This window comes from Sorex araneus, chromosome 10 (assembly GCF_027595985.1).
Source record: "Sorex araneus isolate mSorAra2 chromosome 10, mSorAra2.pri, whole genome shotgun sequence".
In the NCBI taxonomy this organism is placed as follows: domain Eukaryota; kingdom Metazoa; phylum Chordata; class Mammalia; order Eulipotyphla; family Soricidae; genus Sorex; species Sorex araneus.
In genome coordinates, this window is record NC_073311.1 from 23,678,063 (window position 1) to 23,702,118 (window position 24,056).

General features: G+C 34.9%; 1 protein-coding gene across 21 annotated transcripts in view; it reads right to left on the reverse strand.

Moving 5' to 3' along the window:
• Positions 1–24,056, reverse strand: part of PPFIA2 (PTPRF interacting protein alpha 2) — a 469,663-nt gene that overhangs the window by 33,003 nt on the left and 412,604 nt on the right. For all 21 annotated transcript variants that reach the window (XM_055118486.1, XM_055118484.1, XM_055118483.1 and 18 more), the window contains one exon: positions 20,579–20,672. In XM_055118486.1, coding sequence (XP_054974461.1) covers positions 20,579–20,672 — 94 coding nt within the window. The remainder of the gene's footprint in view (positions 1–20,578; positions 20,673–24,056) is intronic.

Genomic DNA, 24,056 nt, shown 5'->3' on the forward strand with positions numbered 1-24,056 from the left:
CTAATAACATTAATTCAGTTAGGCTTCATACCACTATTAATTATAAAATGTTTGTGATCTATTAAAATTCAAGTCAAAGGGCAAATGGGCTCTAATCCTCTCAAATTCCAACCAAATATATGGAACTAATTCTGTGATTCAGATACTCGCATTTTTATCAATTTATAAAAATTACATATTTGAAAATAATTAAAACTGTGGTCAGCAAACATGAGCAAAATATGTTATCATCCAATATTTTAACACATACAGCTGAAAATGTGTCTTAAGATAATTTTTCTAAACCAAAATATGTCACAAATACTAATCAGTTGCTTCAGAACATTGATCATATAAGTATACATATTTAGCTCCATAAAATCAAGAGTCTTAAATCTGTCACAAATTGACTTGATTTTTAAAAGCAAAGCATGCTATGATTTTACCTATGTGCAAGGCAAGTGTATGCATGCTTGTTTATCCAACTATGGCACATTTTTACATATAGTGAATCTATTATGTATCTAAGGAGTGTTGTATTTAGACTTCCGAAGTATGTTCTAGTTGTTTAAAAATAAGCTATTTTATATTATAGCCAATGTTCAATTACATTAAAACATTTTTTATTCAAGAAAAAAATGGAGAGGGTTGTGCCAGAAAAAAAATTGTACATTGAGTTGAGATTTTCATAATTTAGTTCCTTATATTATTTTGAATGTAACCAATTTCACAAACATTAAAAGAGTATAAACATACACATAAACGTGATGGAGTAGCACAACTATGAGGGGTCTGTATTACTTTTCATTAAAAAATTGGACTTTTCGAGACACTGCGATCCCTTCTCCTAAGTCCCTTTCTAATGTTAAATTAGGGCCTTGTAAGAGGAAAGAGTAATTTCCTAGGGTATTGGATGTTATTTAGACTAGACTGTTTCAGCCGATCATCTAATTGTGAGCCTTCTTTAATTCAGATTTGAAACAAACTGTAATTTCCTGCTTCTGTGATTATACATTTTCTTAGACTCATGAAAATTGAGAAGCTAATAGTAATTTCAGAGAATCCAAGTCATTTACTTAAGAATGGAAAAAAAACAAGTGAGAAAGTTTGGTCTTAAATTCTTATGTTTTGATTCCTAATGTAGTGTTTTTTCTTTTCTACACAAGAACTTCCCATGTCACCTCCTGACACTACATTCTTCTATTGAAAGTACTAAGGAAATAATTTTGAGAACCTAAAACATTCAGTTCCAAGAGCAAAAAAATACATTTCTATTAATTAAATATATTAATTTCCTGGAGTCTATTATAGCAACTCATCATTCATTCAATCACTATTTTTCACCATTTCACAAAAGAAGGAATTAGAGAATAAGGTTCTATTTACTGGTATTATTTTCCTTGTAAAACCTAAAAATGTCATTAGAAATAGAAGACCAAAATTCTTAGATAACATAAAATGCTTTAAAAATCTGATATTCAGAATATTTATTAAGTCAAAGAATATAAAGTACGTATGTGATAAAATCATTTGTTCTTCCCAAGCAACCTGCATTTTATGTTAGGACCACTTTAACAAAATTTTCCTTAATATCAAAAACTGGAATAATCTGTGACATAAACACTGCTTTGCTAAAAAAACCATAATAACAACTATGACTTGAAAGTGGAATAAGACAAATGCAGCAAATATTAACCATACTAATCAGCTAAACAATAGCATGAATTTATGATCTTGAATCAATGTATAAAATGTTCATATAGCCAATTTGTGGCCCTTTTTCATAGTTTTCTGGATAATATGTGGAAAAAATTCTTTCTGGAGCATCAGTTTTATGAACTTTACTAAAAAAGTTATTGATTTAAATTTAAAGGGATAATTCCAACTAGACATTAGATAATTAGACTAGATAAACAGATGACTAGACTGGATAATTCCAACTAGTCAGAGCATAAGAATTTACACCTAAACTTTCTATATACAATATTTTAATCAGCTTATTCTAACAATATAAAAATACCAATTCAAAGAGGTATATGCACTCCTGTGTTTCCTGCATTGTTTACAACAGCCAAGAACTGGAAACAACATAATTGTATTGCAGCTGAATGAAGAAGCCATATCAGGAAATATTATATAACAATAAAAAATGAAGGCCTGCCATTCTCAGCAATATGGATAGATTTAAAGGATATTATGCTCAGTGAAATAAGCCTGAAGGAAAAAGACAACTTCTATATGATTTTGCTCATATGTGGTACATAGAAAAAAACAGAAAAAGTAATTTTTTAAAAAATGAGTTTTTAGACTATAAGATTAGTTAGTGCTTACAGAGGGAAAGAGAGAATGACGGAAGGAAAATGAAAAAGCAGGGGCTAAATGTAAGGGGAAAGATACAAATACGCTTTTCTTGGAGAACTTAATGTATACACACACTGATTTCCAATGAGACACACCTACAATTTATATAATGTTATAATGCAGTTACTTCAATTAAGACTAATAACCAATAAAATTGGGTGAGCTCATCATTTTATATACCAATATGTTTTAATTATGTTATGCATGCAATTGCTTTAATTTTAAACCGAAATGTTTTAGGAATAAAATATTCTAATTTTAGTTGAAAGAGCAGGATAAGAATTTTATAACTATAATCTCAATACTTGAGAGTTTTAGAACTCTAAAAATATAACCATACATGCAGCAAAAGGAAAAAACACAGAAAGCAGAAGACTCAGTTCACACCACAGATTGATTTTGGAATCCCGGTTTAAAAGTTTCTCTACATAGGTAGACCCAGCATTGAATCCTGTCTATATAGTTTAAGATAACTGATACATGTGTCTCTTGGACATAGTGCTGGCAGAGAGCCACAGGGCAACAGGGAACACTAGAGCAGATTCAGTTAAATTTGTGGCCAAAATTACCAATGTGCCCTTTAACTATTTCTTAGGCCTTACTGAGTGCCACACTAATTCTTCAAGAAATAACCTGAGCATAGGAGGTGTGGGTGTGGGGGCGGGGAGGTGCAGCAGATATCATTTGACATATGTCTCACAGAATTGAAGAAATAAATATATCTTCAAGACCAACAAAAATAATTTTGAATGTGAATATTTCTCTGAACCAATGATTAATAGGGTAGAAATGAATGTTCTTTAGGCTTTTCATTTTTGTCAGAGGCAGTGCAGCTTGTGCTATAACTGAAAAGAGAAATACTGAAGATAAACCAAAAGGAGAATAGTGCTGAAAGTAAGCATGTCCAGCAGCCATTGTGATTCAACTTACCCAGATGTGCTTTTCATGAGATGGAGAAGGATGGATGAAAAAGAAAAGCACACACAAGTTAATGGATACATTTCAATCCAAAGAAAGGCATGGAATAAAACAAGAGCATCATTTCAGATGTATGAGAGCTCAGATATGAGAAAGATATGGTGCTTTTTTTCAAAAAACGACTGCACCATGACACACATACTCACTGTGTCCAAAAGCATGATCAGGCCGAGGACAGTTCTAATAGTTGACCAGCAAGTCTGTTTCTTGAAAATGAGCCACTTTCAAACATGCATGGCCACATTTTCCCACCTCTAGTATATCACCGGAGGAAGTTAAGCAACTCTATAAGAAACGCTTTCTTTTTTTGCCCCAGACATTGCCTAGGTTGATTGACAAATAGAAGTAATAATTTAGGAATATTTTCCAGACTATTATACAAAATTATAAGCCTTCTGTGAGTGCCCCACTCTAAAAGACAGCAATATCTGATAAAAAATGAGATAAACAAATCAGATTATCTGGATTGTAGTTCTCACACATGCTTAGGTCAAAATTACTAACAGTGTCTAACCTTCAATTTTTACAATTTAATCTGGCAAAAGAAGACTTTTGTATTCTATACGTCCAGAATTTTCTTATTTCAATACATACAATAATGATGTTTTATTCTGAACGTATTCACCAGTAAGCAGAACACGAGAAAGGGCGACGGAGATCTATTGTTCTTGTCTCCTAGCTACACACTCTTGCCCCTCTATTGCAGTTGGTAAAGAGAAAAGCTGAATTTGTGCTAAACTTGAGTCTCTTTCGATAGAAATATTTAATTATTTGGGTGGGGATTTATAGCTATCACTCACAGGGAAAGATAAACTAGATTGGCTCACGGAAATTATCTGGAAATATCATAATAAAATCCACTGATTTCAGTGTAGCTTTCCTTTTTTTAAAAATGTAGCAGTGTAGCTTTTCAAGCAACCTACTTACTCCGTGGATATAGTAGAGGTTCTGAGAAAATCTGGAATTAAAATAATCCAACAAAAAGCCATGGGATCATATTTTAAATTTGTTATACAGCATAATAGAAGTAATGTTAGAAATAAAAAGCCTACCGCAACTCATAAAACATATTCAGTTTAACAAATATGAAGCAGAGATTACTATCTCAGAAATCCATCAAATTAAAGTTTTCTTTGTGATTGCACCATTTTTGAAACATTTGACTCACAATGGAACACTGCATGTGCCTCTCTAACTGCGTCCATTCAGATACATTCATTCAGAGAAACCGTGTATTATTTTGTACATGGACATTTCTAGGAAATGCATAGTCTTTGACGGTAACTTCGGATCAATTGTGGCACACTCTTAAAACTTTCTCCTAAGAACATAAAATTTTATACAAATAGTCAACACAATGTCATAAGATGTTTAACAATATATTTTCATCATACTTGCCATGGAATAAAAGTTAGGATCAGAAAGCAATCACATCTAGGTAGGAGAAATGATTTTCCTGTCAACATTCCTGTGAACTGTTTGGTGAGTTTTAAAAAAAGGGCAATTTCTGAGTTTTCCAAGAAAATTATCAAAAGTATTTGGGGTCAGTTATTATCATGAAAAAAAATTTTCTTAGCCTTCCTAAGAATTGCTCTCCAATAAAACAAGTTGATTAAATAACACTAGAACAATCATATTCTTCACACCCCTATTATGTAAAATATGGGTGACTAATAAAATGATCTAGAAACATATCTAAAATGTAAGATAATTATAAAAGCAGAGAAATCAAACATGAAATTTTGCTTATACTTTCTTCAAAGAAGACAGTATAGTTATAAATGACTGAATGATTTTTGTGGTCATAAAATTTCATATCATCTGTAACATATATTAGAAAAATTTTCATATTACAAAAGTACTTAATCTATGTTTATAAAACTTATCTTCTTTCCAACATGCAGTTGTTTACATTAAAATTCAATTTCAGTTTCCCTCTGTGCTCCAAACTATACAGGTTACACAATAACAAGATTCTTTTAATAAATGGTTTTTAGTTAAAGGCCATCATTGATAATTGTAGCACTGTAGCACTGCAGCACCCTTGTTCATGGATTTGCTTAAGCGGGCACCAGTAACATCTCCATTGTGAGACTTGTTGTTACTGTTTTTGGCATATGGAAAACGCCAAGGGTAGCTTGCCAAGCTCTGTCATGCGGGCAGGAGAGATAATCTCGTTAACTTCTGGGCTCTCTGAGAGGAACGGAGGAATGGAACCCGGGTCGGCTGTGTGAAAGGCAAACACCCTACCCACTGTGCGATAATACGCAAATAAATTTTAATTTACATAGAAAATAAACATATAAATAGTTTAAATTACCATTTAATGAATAATATAAAATCCAATTATTGACATGATGTTTCCCTTGGTAACATTAGCTTAAACCAGACATAATAGGAATAAATTCCCAACCATTTTGCAGTGGTCTTATTTTAATCTTTTACATCTCCCACAAATGAACAAGGTTTCTCCTGTCCATGAACAGGCCAAAGCTTGGGATACACAGCTCTTTAAGCAGTATATAGTTGCCCCTTGAATTTTAGTATTAAAGTTGGAACTTCCAGAAATATTTTACACTACTCATATTATTTTATTTGCTTGGAGGGACATGCAATGACGCTGGAGGCTGCTCTTTGCAAGGGTGGCCCTGCAATGAGTAGTGAACAGCACAGACCTCCTGTGTGCAAGGCTGATAAGGAATCTAGCACTTCAAACCATCTTCCCAGCTTGTTTAATCAATCCTTAAAACTAAACTGGGGAGTGAATGCAAAATAACTGGAGTGGCAATGTGGAATGCATGAAGAATTTGTACTGTAGGTAAAATCCGAGAATGTATCACTTCTGGTCTACACAAATGCAGAAGAAAAAATTGAAAGTATAATACCAATTGAGAAATCAACACAACTTGACTAAAAAAGAAGGAAGGGATGATTTGAAGTATAGTAATGTTTGTACTATAATGGATGGAGGCAAATTTAAGTACATTTGGGGGAAGAAAATAATAGTTTCTTCAGCTCCTCTGCACAAGATGAAGATTTTACAAAAGTAAAGGTCTCTAAGAGTAAAAATTGGTCAGAGAAAAATATTGAGTTAGTAGCTAGTGCTGATTCCCTAATAAAGCTGACCCAACGTCTTTTGCTCCCATTTACACTAATGCCAATGTAGACCTGGAGAAAGCATAGTCACTGGTGGTGACTGTGGGGTTATATTTGGAAATAAACAGGAGGAAGATGAGTAGTTGACTTTAAGAATATTTGAGCATGTTGAAATGAAGAACTCAGACACTAAACTAAATTAGAAGAAAAGGGAGGGCAGAAAGACCTTAGTGTCCTGAAAAAAGGATAGAAGTTTTTATCTGATGAAGTAAAACAAATTGATAAAAGCATGCTAAAAGTGATGATGCCTAAGAAGCAAGTATATGCTTGAATTGACTTTTAAAAAAAATAAGGATACGTTAGGAATAATGCTGGTCAACTCTAACTCTGGTAAATGTGCAACCTAGAGTAAAGACACATACTAGAGTGGAAGTCAAGGAACTTAAAGTCTGAATAATAAATATGTAATCTACACAAACAGAAGAGCACTCCAGGGAGATGGGCAGGAACTGCTTTTTATGTGAAGGCAGATGGTAGGGTACAGATTAAATAAATAGCAAGCAGATTTCTAGTGGGCCTAACAAGTGAGAGAAAATGTTTCAGAGGTTTCAGAATGGAATTCAAAATAGAGAAAATAATGAGACCATGTGAGTAAGACAACTTCAATCTTCTAAAATATTTGTTACTCATTCAATTCTCACCGAATCAAGCTTAAAATGTAAAATTTGATCATGTATAATAGAAAATAAAGATATTTAAACATATATACATATAAGTGAATGAAATATACATAGGTGAAATGGCATATGCATTTTTAGATGAAAACTTTTGGTATAGAATATTTTTATCAATCTCTAACAACAGAATATAGATAATAACTACGCTCTGGAAACATGGAAGCAGAAGATGCTTCATGGTGGCTTTGAAATATCTAGGGGAAAAATCCACTTTGCAAACTTTATGAAAAATTCTCTAAACAGACTATATTTTTGAGAATTCTTCAGATTTAGTCATCGCCATCATATTTAAATGTATCATAACATTTACCTTAAGGTTACAAAAAGAATTTAATTATACTTGTGGTTAGTCACTGACTTTATTTCAGTGGAATGAATAACACTTAAAATAATTTAAGCGCATATTTAAATTTCTGACACAGTTAACATGAGATTATATTCTCATAGTAAAGTTGTAATATTGGGGCAGAGAGATAGTACAGAGGGTAAAGTGCTTCCCTTGCACATGACAACCTAGGCTCAAATTCTTGAGACTTACAGGAGTTACTTTCTGTGTGCAGAGCAAGGATTAACCTCTGAGCACTGCTAGGAGTGACCCCAAAACCAAAATAAATGCATAAATAAAATTGTAATATTATATGTGGCTATCTATATCAAATAAGAAGGTTATTTTATGCTACAGTTATATCTCTTTTGGGGGGAGGCTCACCTAGCAGTGCCCATAGATTAATCCTATTGATTTCTTGGGCTAATTGGTTTGCTCTCAGCAGGGCAGACGGGAACTGTGCTGTGATTAAACCCAGTTACCTGCATGCAAAGCATCATCTAGTCCTTTGAGCTATCTAATCAGCCCCAGGTGTACTTTATGGTTTGAAATGACTTTTTCCTAAGTATTAAAAAAGGTACTAAGTTTGAAAATTGATGTTACCTCCTATGATGAAACATTGGTGGTTGTCATATTATTCTCTTTGGTAAAAGTCTGCTGCTTTTTATCCCCAAAGAGTATGGTAAGAGAATAATTCTTGACTAACCATTTCAAATTATGTAGTGTATTCAAGATCACACTGAAATACAACACTACTGTCTCTTCAAATTGTGGTCTTGCCTTGAAATTTTATTGAGATCCTCTATACTTATAATTCAGTAGATCTGTTCTTTTGCATACCACAGTGCTCAAAGAGCTACATTTCTTATCTGTGAAATGAATTAGTAGTTTCTAGCAATAAGACTCTGTCTTTTAGAAAATTAAAATACATAGTTCAAGTGAAATATGTAAAACAGTGCTTAACATACTGTAGAGTTCTATGTGGTTACTTAATAATAATTACACATAAAACTGAAAATTTCATTACTATATAAAGGATAAAGAGAAAAATAAAACAATATATGACACAGGAGAGAAAAGTAATAATAAGCAAGAAAGAAATGTATCTATTGACAATATACAAAGTGTAAAGTAGAGAGGAATAAAACTGGTGAGATATATATGAAACATAAGTGTCAGAATTTATAGGCTATGAATTTAGGCATTTGGGATTTATCCTAGGAATGCTAAGGAATAACTGACAGACCTTAAGAAGATAAGAAATATGATTAGATAAGTCTCGTTAGTAAAAGTATGAAGAATGAATAATAGAAAGGCAAGACTGGATGAGGCTCTTTTAGCGTAATGATGTGAGGAGGCAAAGAAAAAAATCAACACATTCAAAAGGTTCTAAAGAGATAGTATGTGGAGTAATACAATACTGAGTTGTGCAAACATAGAATAAAAACAGAGCAAAGATATTTTGGTTTGGATATCTGAGAAGAAACCACTGTTCAAATTCTAGTTTCTTAAAGGCAGTTCTTTTCTGCACTTAAGAGTCATTCCATCTAGCTTCTATTAATAGAGTAAATGACTCTAAAAGTATGATTTGAGTACCTACAATGATCCAGGTATATCAATGTTAAAAAACAAACAAATTAAGCCTTGTAGAGGATTTCCTAAGTCCAGTTCCCTTGGTTTTGTATAGAATCATAGAATCCTAAGGTAGAAAAAACGTACAGGGCATGTGAGAAAATGTCTCAGTTGATATTAGAATCCTCCAAAACATAATCCTTTCATATCTGTGTATTTGGCAAGTCTGTATTGGAGAGGATCATGAGAAGAGATTCTCTTGCACCCCAGATATGTAATTGCTAATAGCTCAGTTCAAATTTATCTGTATTGACTTCTGACTTCAGTCCAAAGATCTCATCATAAAGCCATAAAGAACATGTGTGATTGCTGTTTTTCTTGGCAGTATCTGTACCTTGGGTCTCACACATTATTTCCTAACACTTTCTAACATTCTGTAAAGATAGTTTTGTGTCAGCTTTCCACATGAATTACTTATCTATTAAAAATATGCTGGTTTAGCCCTTTGGACCCTGCTGCGGAGCGAGCATGATGGAAGAGCCCAAGGAAGCGCTCTTGGACTCCAAACAGCCCACTGAACTAATTCCGGCATGGGACCAGAGACCCCACGGTGCGCTGAAACAGTGGGAGCCGGGCATCCCCCAATTCTTTTAACCTCTCTCTCTCTCCACACCTCCCCCCTGAGCACAGCGCAGGATCCGCGGTTTTCCTGAGCGCAAAATGGTGACGGCGACCCAGCTGAAACGGGAGGCGCGCGCGCTTGCGGGAGGCCCCAGGGGGCGGGGGCGGCGACCCCCGCCCACAGCAGATAGATACTTAAACCCACCTCCCCCACGTGTGCTTCCCTTTGGACCCTGCTGCGGAGCGAGCATGATGGAAGAGCCCAAGGAAGCGCTCTTGGACTCCAAACAGCCCACTGAACTAATTCCGGCATGGGACCAGGGACCCCACGGTGCGCTGAAACAGTGGGAGCCGGGCATCCCCCAATTCTTTTAACCTCTCTCTCTCTCTCCACACCTCCCCCCTGAGCACAGCGCAGGATCCGAGGTTTTCCTGAGCGCAAAATGGAGACGCCGAGCCTCTCTCTAGGCTTCTCCATCTTATGAGCACCATAAAAGGGTAAAAGTTTGTAGTGATATTTCTGGTTGTACTTTTCCTGGACTTTATACAGAAACCCAAAACCGCGCGGCCGCGACCTAATGTCATCTTAGCATCAGCAATATGTAATATGTCCCTTTTTAATGGGTCGGACTTTTGTGGGAGATCCTAACAAGAATAGTAAGTCTGTTGCTGAAATATTGAAGGCAATCAAAGTGGTAGCCATCTCTCTAGACTGAACTAAGCTATATCCCCACGCCGGCTGAGAAGAAATATCCTTCTTTCTCGGGAAGAAACGCGGCGTGGTGTCAAACATAGTGTGATGTCCATTAAGCAAACAGACCTGGTGGCGTGGGAATGGGATATAAGGGGAAAAATTATGTACATGGAACAGTGGGACGCTGGTGGAATCTCGAGCCGGAGCCGATACCAGCGCAAGCCCTTCGGTTCCAGAAACTGCTTGCAGAAACTCTACTAGTCTATCAACTAAGCCAGAGCCCCACGCCTGCCGATGACGGGAAATAACCATCCTTTTCGGTTTTTTTTTCCCTTGTCAGGCAGCGTGGCGATTACCAAACAGGCGTGAACTCGGTGGCGCGGGGCAAGGGGGAAAAAGAAAAGTTATGTAACAAACAGCGGGACTTAATATCTCTATATTCTTAGCAGTGGAGAACTATCAAATGCCTCCTTGGCAATAGGACTGCTTTCCTTTTTTGGGGGAAACCCCAACAATGGTAGTGAGTTGTGTGTTGAAACATGGAATGTAATCGAGATAAGGCATAAACGAAGTGGAACTTATCATGTACAAGGGTGGGGACTGGGGAGGTGGGAGGGGGTGGCAGGTATACTGGGGGGGTTGGTGATGGGAGATGGGCACTGGTGAAGGGAAGGGTGTTTGAGAATTGTATAACCGACATAATCCTGAGAACTATGTAACCCTCCACATGGTGATTCAATAAAATTATTTAAAAAAAAATATGCTGGTTTAAATAGATCTACTTTAATTAATACTTAATACAATTCTAATCTGATCAGTGAATAGAATGTTGGCCTGAACTAGAATTGTGGCCTTTAGAAGAATTTTCTTTGGAGTTACAGAAAAAAATACGAATTATATCTAAATATATGATGCATATATAAATTATATACTTATTTGTAAATATCCTTCTTCATATGTATACTAAATAAATTTACTTATTAAGTGAATTGGTGGAACTCATTAATGCCCTCATAAAATTTTACATTTTTAGATTCATATCCACCTATAAACCTCTTTCTTAAACAAAATCATTTATCTAAGAGTATATAACTTTAACCTTTTACTTTCACAAATGTATTCGACTTATTTATATCAGTCATGAAAACACTGAATATGCTACCTTTCTCTTTTTTTTTCACTAAAATTGTCATCTATTCATTCTTTAGGCCCTTTGATCACAATGGCCCCATAAGTTATCAATCAAATTTTTGCTATTCTAATTCCAATCAAATATGAAAGAATTATTACCAATACATGAGGGTCCAAAAGATATGACAGAAGGTAGGTTACTTGTCTTGTACATGGTCCTGGATTTATTCCCAGCATCACAGGGAGTTCTCTGAGCATTGCCAGGAATGATCCCTTAGCACAGAGTCAGGAGTATTTCCTTAACACCACCAGGTGCAACCCAAATTGTCCCTCACCTCAACAAATTAAGAAAAAAAGTAAATGAAACTGGGCTGGAGCAATAGCACAACGGGTAGGGTGTTTGCCTTGCACGCAGCTGACCCGGGTTTGATTCCCATCATCCCATATGGTCCCCTGAGCACCACCAGGAGTAATTCCTGAGTGCATGAGCCAGGAGTATCCCCTGTGCATTACCGGGTGTGACCCCCCCAAAAAAAAATCAAATGAAATTCCCTGCTAATCTCAATGTACAATATTTCTAAAGTATGTTTTCTCATTTCAAGTTTGAATTTTTTTTAAATGGTTGAAAACAAGTCTCAATTTACTCTTGGCTATCAATAACCCTCTTTCTAGTTATTCACAAAATAGTAAAATAAACATTTCACATTCATTTTGGAAACAAATGAAACCTTTTAAAATTAAGAACAACTAGAATCACTGGTAGCAATGTTCTCATTTTGTTCAAAAACTTAAAAATATTTTATGGGCTTTTATCCCTTTTCTAAGTACATTAATTTGTTTCTTAACAATCTCTTTGAAAAAGGGAAGCATATGATTTGAATATCCATAGTTTGTTCTTAGGATACAGTGTGCATAAGTGAAATGGGTGAAATTTCTCATTTGCATGTTCCATTAATCCAGGATTATACAGATATATTATGTGGGTATGTTTAGATGAAAAAGTCAATGCATTTTTAAGTTTTATTTTTTGTTACTATCTACATGTGAAAAATAAATTTATCTGGGTAGAAAATATGGAGACTACATAGAGCTTCTGTCATACAAACTAAATCTAATAACACTGTACCATTAGCTCAAAATAGCAACTCAACTCTCTCTGTGCTCATCTTCTCCTTAAAATAAATCAAATTTGTCTTCTACTTTACATATGCATATGTGTACAATGTATGCATATGTGTACAATGTATGCGATGCATCTGTCTATCTCACATTGGATTTACTTACATTCATTTTTCCTAACAAATCTCAATGCACTGTTCTTTTAGTATTGGATACTGTCAGTTTTTATGTCCAGGGAGGGTCTTTTTTAAAAAAAATATTTATTTTTTTTAATTAGTAAATCACCATGAGGGTAGAGTTACAAATATACCCATCTTCTTGCTTGTGTTTGTTCGAGAACCCATCCCTCAACCAGTGTCCATTCTCCACCACCAATGAACCCAGTATTCCTCCCACCCTCCAATCCCTTGCCCCCCTCCACCCCTCTCCGTCTCTGTGGCAGGGCATTCCATTTTGTTCTCTCTCTCCTTTTGGGTGTTGTGGTTTGCGATAGGGGTATTGAGTGGCCATCGTGTTCAGTCTCTAGTCTACTTTCCTCATGCATCTCCCTTCCCACTCGGGATCTCCAACCACATTTTACTTGGTGTTCCCTTCTTTATCCGGGCTGCCTTTCCCCCCAGCATGTGAGGCCAGCTTCCAATCCATGGAGCCAACTTCCTGGTATTATATACTACTATTCTTGGGTGTTAGTCTCCTACTCTGTTATTTTATATTCCACAGATGAGTGCAATCTTTCTATGTCTGTCCCTCTCTTTCTGACTCATTTCACTTAGCATGATACTTTCCATGCTGATCCACTTATATGCAAAGTTCATGACTTCACCTTTTCTAACAGCTGCATAGTATTTTTTCTTCCTTACTCCCTTCCCCTCTCCTTTTCTCCCCTCCTCTCCCTTCCCATCCCCTTCCCTTCCTTTCTCACCCCTTCCCTTCATTTCTCCTATTCTTTTCAGTTTTCTTTTCTTTCCCCTCCCTTCTTTTCTTCTCTTTTCCTTGCTCTTTATTTCATTTTCTTTTTTGGCCATGGTTAGCTGTGCTCAGACCTTATTTCAGGCTCTGCACTCAGAGATCATTCTTGCTAGTGATCAGGGAACCTGCATTAGCTGTTTACATGGATAGCACCCTACTTACTGTATTATCTCTCTGGCCCCTGTCCAGGGAATTTTTATAACTGTTAAAGATCAGAGACAGGAGACCTAGTCTTGATTAACTGTTAAGACAACAACAGTTCTAGCTCAGTGCAAAAAGAAAAAAAAAGGCTTCCAGAGTTTCAAGTTGGAAACTGGCACATTTCCCCAGAGAAATGTTGAGAACACTGAGTTCAGTTTCTGAAATATATGACTTTAATAGATTCTTTTGAGTTGGTTGCCCAGGAGTGTTTCCCTGTAACCATCTGTGCACTAAATGATTACTCTGGACTAACTGACCCAATACAAAGATCTGTTCCAAATCCAGCCAGTCAAATCCTTACACCTAGGTTTATTGTGGTGAGATAAGATATACAATAAGAGTCTTGATATCATGCTAAAAATGTAGTACATACTATCTGTTCATTTTTTGGTTAAGTTTTTTCAAGATTTTGGTGTTCGTGTATTTCCTGAGATAACTCAAATACTGCCAAGGAATGCTACCCTTTACTTTACCTAGCAAAATTCATTCCACATAGCATTCCTGTAAAATCTGTCTTTGTTAAGTGAACAAGGTCATTTACCTTCTGGATACAGAGCACTACTTGGATGAAAAAACATATTCAATGTTTCTGGCAATCTTTAAAACTTAACTCCTGGGATGAAGCTTATTTACAAACTTAACTTGGATGAGACAATAAATATTTACTAAATGCTAAATGAAAGAACGTTCTGGTATTTTTGTTACGACTTTGATTATGAACATTTTTAGTGACATTTATTAAACTCAGAGATATGCAAACTCTGAACCTATCAAATGCCAAAAACTGGAAGTGCAGCTTCAATGCACATTCAAGATTATGCACTGAAAGATACCCTTAGGATTGTAATGGAAATAAATTAAGTAAATCTACAGAACTTGACTTTTATGTCTTTGAAGTTATAATATAAAGACTCATTGGTAGTGATGAACTGCAAGACAGTCAGGCTTCAAGGAGAAAGCTGCTTCTCTGGAGAATGCTGCCAAGAGTTGTGTTAGAATGTTAATTTCATTTTAATTATGTTGAAAAATTGATTTAAAATATGAACTCCATATACAGTTATCAATGATATTCGTTCAAGAGAAACATCAAAAATTTAACACAGTACCAGAATGTAACTAAGGATTGAAAATGATATTAGACCTGATATTAATATTCACATGGTATATTTCAATTTAAGTCTCACAATATAAAAATTTCAACAACCACATGTTTTATTAAAAAGTGTACAGTATGAGACTGAAGGAAGAAATAATTAGGATAAAGGTTTTATAATTTATACTCATGGACATAAATAATCATACATTGGGTATTCTTTCCTTTTTAATTTTTTGATATCTATGACTGTCATAGTAGACAGACACATTATCAATGAAACATAACTTCGTCTTTTAGTTCCTTAAGTCTCTGTAAAAGATAAGCTCTTTGAAATAAAAACTGAGCATAGAAGTGAAAATCCTGCACGTAAACACATGCAAGAATATTTATCTTAAGTGTCTTTCGAATGTAAAGTACAAATAGAAAAATTATATTTGAATAAAAATATACAGAGCATTTTTGAACACTAAAGACAAGGGAAAAAACTCCATCACTCAGAAAGTGAGAGACGTGGTAAAACAAAGCCAATATGCTACATATGACAGAATGAATAATAATTAGTAACTACAACCGGGACCAATAAGTTCCTTCAAAATTCCGAAGGAAAATTACTTACAAGCAACAGTGCTGTACTCTGATAATATTTAATTCAAGCATAAAATCTATTCTCAAATCTCCTAGAAATCAGGGAGTTTGAAACTTTATCCTATCAACATATTTATAGAAACTGATAGGGAAAAATGGCAGTTTTTCCCTATCAGGAAAAACTGCCATTTTTTTACAATAGCAAAGATAAGTAAACTGGTAAGATATTAGTACACATGTATTAATATTGATATTTCAAGAATTCCTTTTTAGGAAACAATGTTGTAAAATAAAATTTCATTTTCTTCCCTGTGAAATAACTCATTGTACTTGATTCTAGAGTGGCATTAATGAAATATTACTGTTGATGCTATTTTACATGAAGAGAAGAGAAGGGGCTGACCTTTGTTCAATAAGAAGCCTCTGTCCACCCAGATTTTTATGTGCCAGTTAGTTTATCTAATATGCCAGTTGGTCTGTCTAATTTGTTTGTTTTGTTTTTTGGGTCACATCACTGGGAGATGCACGGGGGTTACTTCTGGTTACACACTCAGGAATTATTCCTGGCAATGTTCGTGGGACCATATGGGTTGCTGGGAACTGAACCCAGTCGGCTGCATGAAAGACAAATGCCTTACCCGCTGTACTATCGCTCCAGCCCCTCTAATATGGAGGTTTAGTTTTAGAAATACCCCATTTCTTGTCATATTTCTAAGTCACAGGTCTATAAATATTTTATTTGGCCTTTTGATCTCTGTCTAATCCCCTTTGCTTATTACAAAAGAACGAAGTTTGCTTGGATCAAATTCTAAAATTCACGTCTAAAACACATGTAAATTAAAGAACATTCAGAAATTGAGGATTTTGATGAGTCAGACCATGCCAAGGTGTTAGTTGCTTTGGTTTGTTTTGACTTCTGGGCCAAACACAGCAGCATCCAGGGATCACTCTTGGTGGGTTTCAGGAGAACATATGAGATGTTGGGGATAGGATTAGGATTGACCTTGTGCAAGGGAAAATTCTTACCCCTGTACCCACTAAGAATTTACTTCTTAATATTTGTAGTGATTCTGATAAGTGTTACAATTAGTTTTTATAATTGAGAGAATGTCTTTGCTGAGTACGAAGTTTTAGACTTTAGCCTAAATATTGGCTGGGGAGATTTATGGAAAGGAACAGGATATATTCTCAATAATCAAGTGTTAAGATATACAAGGAAAGAGGTATGCTCTCAGGTTTAAATGCTTGAAATATAAGTCCTAGAAATGGGGATTATGTTTTAGTGTGTACTAAGTTGAAAGAAGTAGTCAGAGTTTAATGAGACCAGTGGATGATGAACAAGATCACAGGATGTAGAAACAGTCATATTCAAGAGATATATAAAGAACTACAATTTTAATATGAGCTACATTTTTGAGACTAACATTAATTTAGTTCTTAAAGACCTGGAAAGCTGCCTTACCAAGATATATAAAATAGTCAACATTTCATTATAAAGATAAGAGATATTAATGTGAATGCGCAAAGAGTCGGTAGAAGAGTTTCACGTTAACACAACTATGATCTATATAATTCTCTTGGACAATTAATAGAATTGGTGCCTTAAAGGAAGCTATGGCAAAGATAATGCATAGAAAGTAAACTTAACAGTAATTAAGGAGCTTGAGGCTGAGGTAAGCTATCATGATGGAAAAGATTAGCTTCATGAAAATATCCAACTTGGTAAAGGTCGAAAAGATTTTCTTGAAGAGCAGATGTTTTAGCATATTCTATATCACATTTTTAATCCTCATTAAAGCAAAATGACCCAAAATATAAAGAAAAAATGCATATATCAGGAAGAATAGTTAAAGTATAATTTAGTAAAGTTGATCTAAACTATATGCATTTAATTTGTTGGATGATGCACATACCTCTAACTAGAACTTTGTTTGGGATTGTTAACATAATAGAGTTCTTAACTTTACAAGTCTTTGGAATGTTTTCAATGTTATTCTGACAGTATTACCCTCATAAGATTTAAAAAATAATGTGTCATAAATTTTTAATTTATTTCTTCCAATTAATTTTAAATGAACAGATTGCTGATTGCAGACAACCAATGTTATAGCAAAGTTGAAAATAAGAACTTTTCCAGCTCTGTTTGTTCCCTTAGGATCTAATCGCCGATATAATTTTTAGAACAGAGAATATGGGTATAAATTAAGTATCTTATATAGGAAAAATCAGTTTATATCATTAATAGATAGAATGTCTGAAAAAAAAGAAAAGGTAGGAAACTAATTCCTAGTTCCATTGCAACTAGGAACATACAACTTATATACTGCTTAACATTTCTAAAAGAAGTTGCCCACATTTGTTTTTTCATTTTTCTGATAAAACGTGTTTTTAATTTTTCTTATCTTAAATAAAATAAGACCACTAAACATAAAATGTGAACACAGAATAGCATTCTTAAAGATGACATGATGTCATTCAAAATAACATAACTAGTTTTGTTTAAATGAAATTTAAAATACTTGATAAAAGTCAAGAATAAAATGTCAATTTTAATAACAATAATAAAACTTCATAAAAGTAAAATTTAAGATATGTAATTAAAAAATTATCTATCTAATCCTATAAAAGTCACTATAAGAGAATGCCTCACTTTTTGATAACCCAGAAACTAAGTTTGTGACATTGTGAAGGTTCTAAAGAAGTATTGGTTTTAAGTTTTGAATAAGTCTCATAAATACTAGCTATTAATTTGTGCTCAGAGATTCTTTCCTATGGGACAATTAATAATAAGAAAATTTCCTTTCATTGATTAACTCTCTAGTTAGAGCCATTTTAACCCAATTACTATTGCTTTATAGGAAGTCTGTGATCTTTATTTGATACAGAAAATTCTTAATATTCTTTTTTATAACAAAAACACAATTTTATGTAATACATTATAAAATTGCATCTTACCAAACAAACTGTGAAATAAAACAAAAAAATAAGCATAGTAAGATTTTCAGTCAACATCTATTGTCTGTTTCTGATTTTTGAGCACACTCAGATTTTAATAATAACTCGATAAAATTAATATTAATATTTAGAGTTAAAAATAGCTAAATCTTAATTGTTTAGTTTAAAACTCAGGATGTAATTTGAATGTCTAATTTGAAGGCTTTAAAAGTACATCTACATTAGTCCCAAGCACTATTAATGATGTTGACTCAATAATCAACCTTATCTGTAACCTAAATATAAATCATGGTGTGATCTTCATTATTTTAAAAAATTTCATTCAGTAAAAATGATGACTATTTCAGGAAATGAATCATATTCACTAGCTAGGCTGGTTTTAATTATCCTTATTATTTTATATAGAAATGAATTTTAAATATATAAGAGTCCATTAGACTGATAAATTTTAAAGAATGTCTCAAAAGTAAGATTTTCAGAATTTTTTTTAGACAGTCAAAATCACTTTCCTGGCGGGAATTAAGAAAATACATGACTTTCACCTATATTTTAATACTAACTAAATATCTTTTAGAATGTCAATCACCGAGTGTTTCAGTAGGCGGTGAACTGGCTTCAGATTTTTACTGTCACATAATGACTTCATATTCTTTGCTTTGAATCCATCTATGATTGCTCTGAAAACAACCTGTTGCCCTTTTGGAAAACATGGGAGGGCACATGAATTATAGAGACATAAACATGGATAAGTATAGAAAATATAGCTATATATATACATATATATAAATACTTTTGAGCTATTAATGAGAAATAGCAATGAGAAAAGAACCACCTACTAGTACTGAGTGTGTGAACATTTTATTATATTAAAAAAAAAGTTAAGCTTCCAAGGTCAAGTCTTTTCATGGGCAGTATTCGTTCTGAATTTGGTTATATATTCAAACTTAATAAGTAACAAATTAATGAAACAATTAGACTGGTGAGCTGCCCTGAAATTTGTAAGTACATATTTCCTCATTGTTAATAATTCTATGCAAAACAACTGAGAGGAACTCAGAGAGAAATTTGACTAGCCTTCATTCTATAAACAAGTGAGTATAATTTCTATGATAATATTCAATGGACATTCTTTCATGAGAAAGGATCCAGAGGCACAAAAATCTATACATTCAATATAATACATTTTCTAAGAGGAAGAAAAGGAGTAACCAATAAGACAATTCTGGAATACAGAAAAATCCCTTGCCTTTTAAAGAGTATATTCTTACAAAACTATTTAACTATTGAAAATGTTACTACATATTTTAAAAATAAGCTATTTCTGGACCTACAGGCTTTCCAACAGCTGCTATGACCCAAAAATGTGCCAAGTTTTTAAGTCATTTAAATGTTCCATAATATATGTGAATGAAACGATACACTATCAGTTTCCTGACAGATGCAAAACAATCTGCTGTGAATCTAAAATAAGTTTATGTTCAACTACTCAAAGAAATATTCTCCTTTAAAATACTCCACTTTAACAGGAGGCATATTGATTGTGGTTAAAGGGAACACCAAGTTTGACTGGCATACCCACATTTTATCATGTCAATCCCATCATGGAATTTAATGTCAAATAATATATTGTAACTGTCACTGTCACCCCATTGTTCATCGATTTGCTCAAGCGGCCACCAGTAACATCTCAATTGTGAGACTTGTTGTCACTGTTTTTGGCATATTGAATATGTCATGGGTAGCTTGCCAGGCTCTGCCATGCGAGCGGGATACTCTCGGTAGCATGCCGGGCTCTGAGAGGGATGAAGGAATCGAACCGGGGTCAGCCACATGCAGGGCAAATGCCCTACCCACTGTGCTATCACTCCAGTCCATAAATATTTTACATTTGAGAATTTTAAATAGAATTCAGTTCAGCTTTGGTCTCTTAGAAGAACTTATTTTGATGGCATAACGAAGATTTGATATGCAATCCAACTGCAGCCTTTTAGAGCCAAGAAACAAGAGCACTAAGATTATCAGGGAATACCAAGACGAAATCCGCCACAGATTAACTACTGTTTTGTTTCTAAGCCTTTTTTGTTTTTTTACAAATCCCTGCAATGATAAAGAACGCATTAAATGAAAAAAAAAATGAGCAAAAGAGTCTCCACACTTACTTTTTCTTTAGTCTCCTATCCTTCTCTGCTTGTGTTCCAAGTTTGCCTAACCCCAGGGACTCCTGAGCGGCAGCTTCGGTCTCCATGAAACCTCCTGTGAAAAAGTAACTCTTCCTATTAGCTTGGGCTCTGTGAGGACATTTCAAAATTAAATTATTAATAGTTCACTTTCAAAACTATTTACATCACATTCCTGAAAGTCTTTTCAATTTTCAAAATGACATAAAAATAGGAAGAGTACACAGAAAGAAAATCAAAAAATATATAAAATAAATCAGCCTATCTGTTTACCATTCATTATACCTTCCAGCGATATAATATATGGCCCGTACGTAAACCCTTGGATATATAGTCCACTGGCTCCCTGGTCCATACATTTTTATGAAAAATGAGAATGTTTATTCATGGCATAAAGTTAGAATATGCTTGGGGCTGGAGCAATAGTACAGAGGGTAGGGCATTTGCCTTGCACACGGCTGACCGGGGTTCGATTCCCAGTATCCCATATAGTCCTCTGAGTACCACCAGGGGTGATTCCTGAGTGTAGAGCCAAGAGTAACCCTGTGCATTGCCAGGTGTGACCCAAAAAAAGAAAAAAATTAAAAGTACGAATATGCTTACATATTTGGAAAAATTGAACTCAATTACTATTGGTTCATAATATTATTACAGTTATCAGATTGTCATCTCCTATATTAATAAATGTATAGCCACACACCACCAGATATCTAACACCATTCTTAAAAATTCCATTCAGAAAGAAACATCTGCACTCCTACGTTTATTGAAGCACTATGCACAATAGCCAAACTATGGAAACAACACAAATATCCAGGAACAGATGGCTGGATAAAGAACCTGGTGTATATACACAATGGAATACTACTTGTATATTAGAAACATTGCAATCATGCACATGACAGCTGTGTGGATGGATTTAGAGGGTCTCGTGCTAAGCGATGTTATAAGGGGAGGGCCAGACATAGAATGATTTCTCTTAAACTGGATATAAAGAAACAGTAGGGGAGTAACAAATGCAATGAAACTGAGAACTGTTTTTATCAAAAAGCTTACTGCAGGGATTGATGGGTATGGAGTTGGGTCAGTGGGTAGCAGTGGAAGGAAATGGACACTCTGTGGAGGGTTTGATATCGGGATGTTTAAAATCCTACATTAACTCTTTTGTAAACCACAGTGCCTAAAATTATTTTTAACTTTTATTTATTATTATTTTTTGAGGGCTGGAGCGATAGCCAGCAGCTGGGTGTTCGCCTTTCACGCGGCCGACCCGAGTTCGATTCCTCTGCCCCTCTCGGACAGCCCAGCAAGCTACCGAGAGTATCGAGCCTGAGAGGCAGAGCCTGGGAAGCTTACCCGTGCGTATTGGATATGCCAAAAACAGTAACAATAAGTCTCTCAATGAGAGACATTACTGGTTCCCGCTCGAACAAATCGATGAGCAACGGGATGACAGTGACAGTGATTATTTTTTGATTTGGGGTCACAGCCAGCTATCATCAGGGGTTACTTCTGGCTCTGCACTCAATAATTACTCCTGGTGGTGCTTGGGGGACCATATGGGATCCCGGGGATTGAACCCGGTTTGTCCTTGTGCAAGGCAAACACCCTATCTGTTGTACTACCACTCCAGAGAATAAAACTCTAATGCCACTTACCAATATCAGCTCCTTGAACCAACTGTCCCCCCACCCCCTCACTTCCCCGTCTTCTCTGAAAGATCTAAAATATATTTTCAGTGAGTAGATAATTGATGGCCAAGTGAATGACACTCCATTTATCACATAGGTCTTCGATTTCAAGTTAAGAAAATGGAGACTTTTCCCAAATTCTAAAACGTTTTTCTTGGGTGGGTGTTGGGCTTTGGCAAAAAGTGTCTTTAGCCTGCTAAAAGTGTCTATAGTCTGCATTCCACAAACAGTTTAGTTTTTTTTTGTACTATCAACTTTGAAATATATAATACACGCATATCTTCCAATAAAAGAAAAAAGTGGAATGTCATTGGTCTTCGGACACAGGATTATGTTTATAATGCAATTGTTTTATTAAGTTTCACAAACTTAAAATTACTGGATAGCTTATGTGTTCAAGTAAAAACAAGCACTTAATCCTTTACTCCGTTTTTTCTTAAGCATTTATTATAAGTGAAAATTTTGAGGTTGAAGTAAATAAAAGTTGCTTATATCTTATCACTATATCACTGTAGTCCTGTTGTTCATTGATTTCCTCGAGCGGGCACCATTGTGAGACTTGTTGTTACTGTTTTTGGCATACTGAATACGCCACGGGTAGCTTGCCAGGCTCTGCCATGCTGGCGAGGTACTCTCCGTAGCTTGCCTGGCTCTCCAAGAGGGGCGAAGAAATAGAACCCGGATTGGCGGCATGCAAGGTGAATGCCCTACCTGCTGCGCTATCGCTTATATTTTAAGGTAAGTTAAAGTATTTATTTGAAATGGAAGGAATTTAACTCCAGGTAAGGTTTCAGAAAGGCAGTACAGATTGTAAGGTGTAATAAAAAAAATAGTCTTGCATGCAACTGTGGTTGCCAAAAATCCCTATCTTAAATCGCTAATACTTGTGACAAGAGTGCTAGTACAGTGGTTAGAGCATTTGCTTTGCATGCAGCCAACCAAACTAGGTTCAAGCCCTGGCAATACGTATGGTCCTGGCAGTCCTTCCAGAAACCATCCCTGAGCACAGAGCCAGAAGTAATCTCTGGAAACCATTGAGTGTGAATCCTAAACCAAATAAATTGTTAATAACCCAAGGAAATAATCTTAGTAAAGCTCAAGATTAGGAAGATATATTTTTAGGTAATCCAAACTAAGTCAAATAAATAGTGTTCCATCAATGAAAAATAGTATTGATGGAGCTGGAGCAATAGAACAGTGGGTAGGAAGCTTGCCTTGCGTGCTACCAATCCTAGTTAGATTCCCAGCATTCCATGTGGTCTCCTGAGCACTGCCAGGAGTGACCTGTGAGTTCAGAGGCAAGAGAAAACCCTGAGTACCATCAACTGTGACCCCAAGTAAAAACCAAAAGCAGAAACATATTATTAAAGACTAATTTATTCTAATCTCTGTGAGTATCTATTCCCAGACAAAACAACTGTAAAATTTTACTAACTTCTGTTTCTCTGGAAGAATGAAATATTTACCTATGCTCTCAAGACAATGTATTGCTAGTATTTTTTTATTTTAGCAAATAGCTTATTAAAGTGAAACTATAAGTTCTGTGATATTGAGATAAATAAGTAACTCTCATAGACTGGACCTACTGCTGTACAGATAATTACAAGAAAGTTCTCTTAAAATATTGTGCCAAGATCAAATGCAGTGATACATCATTTGGAAACCAAATTTATTTTGTTTAATTATGCATATGTGCAATTAATATTTAGATAAGTTTTATTATAAAAGAACATTTTATTCTTGGCATCATTAGGAAATCTATACACTAG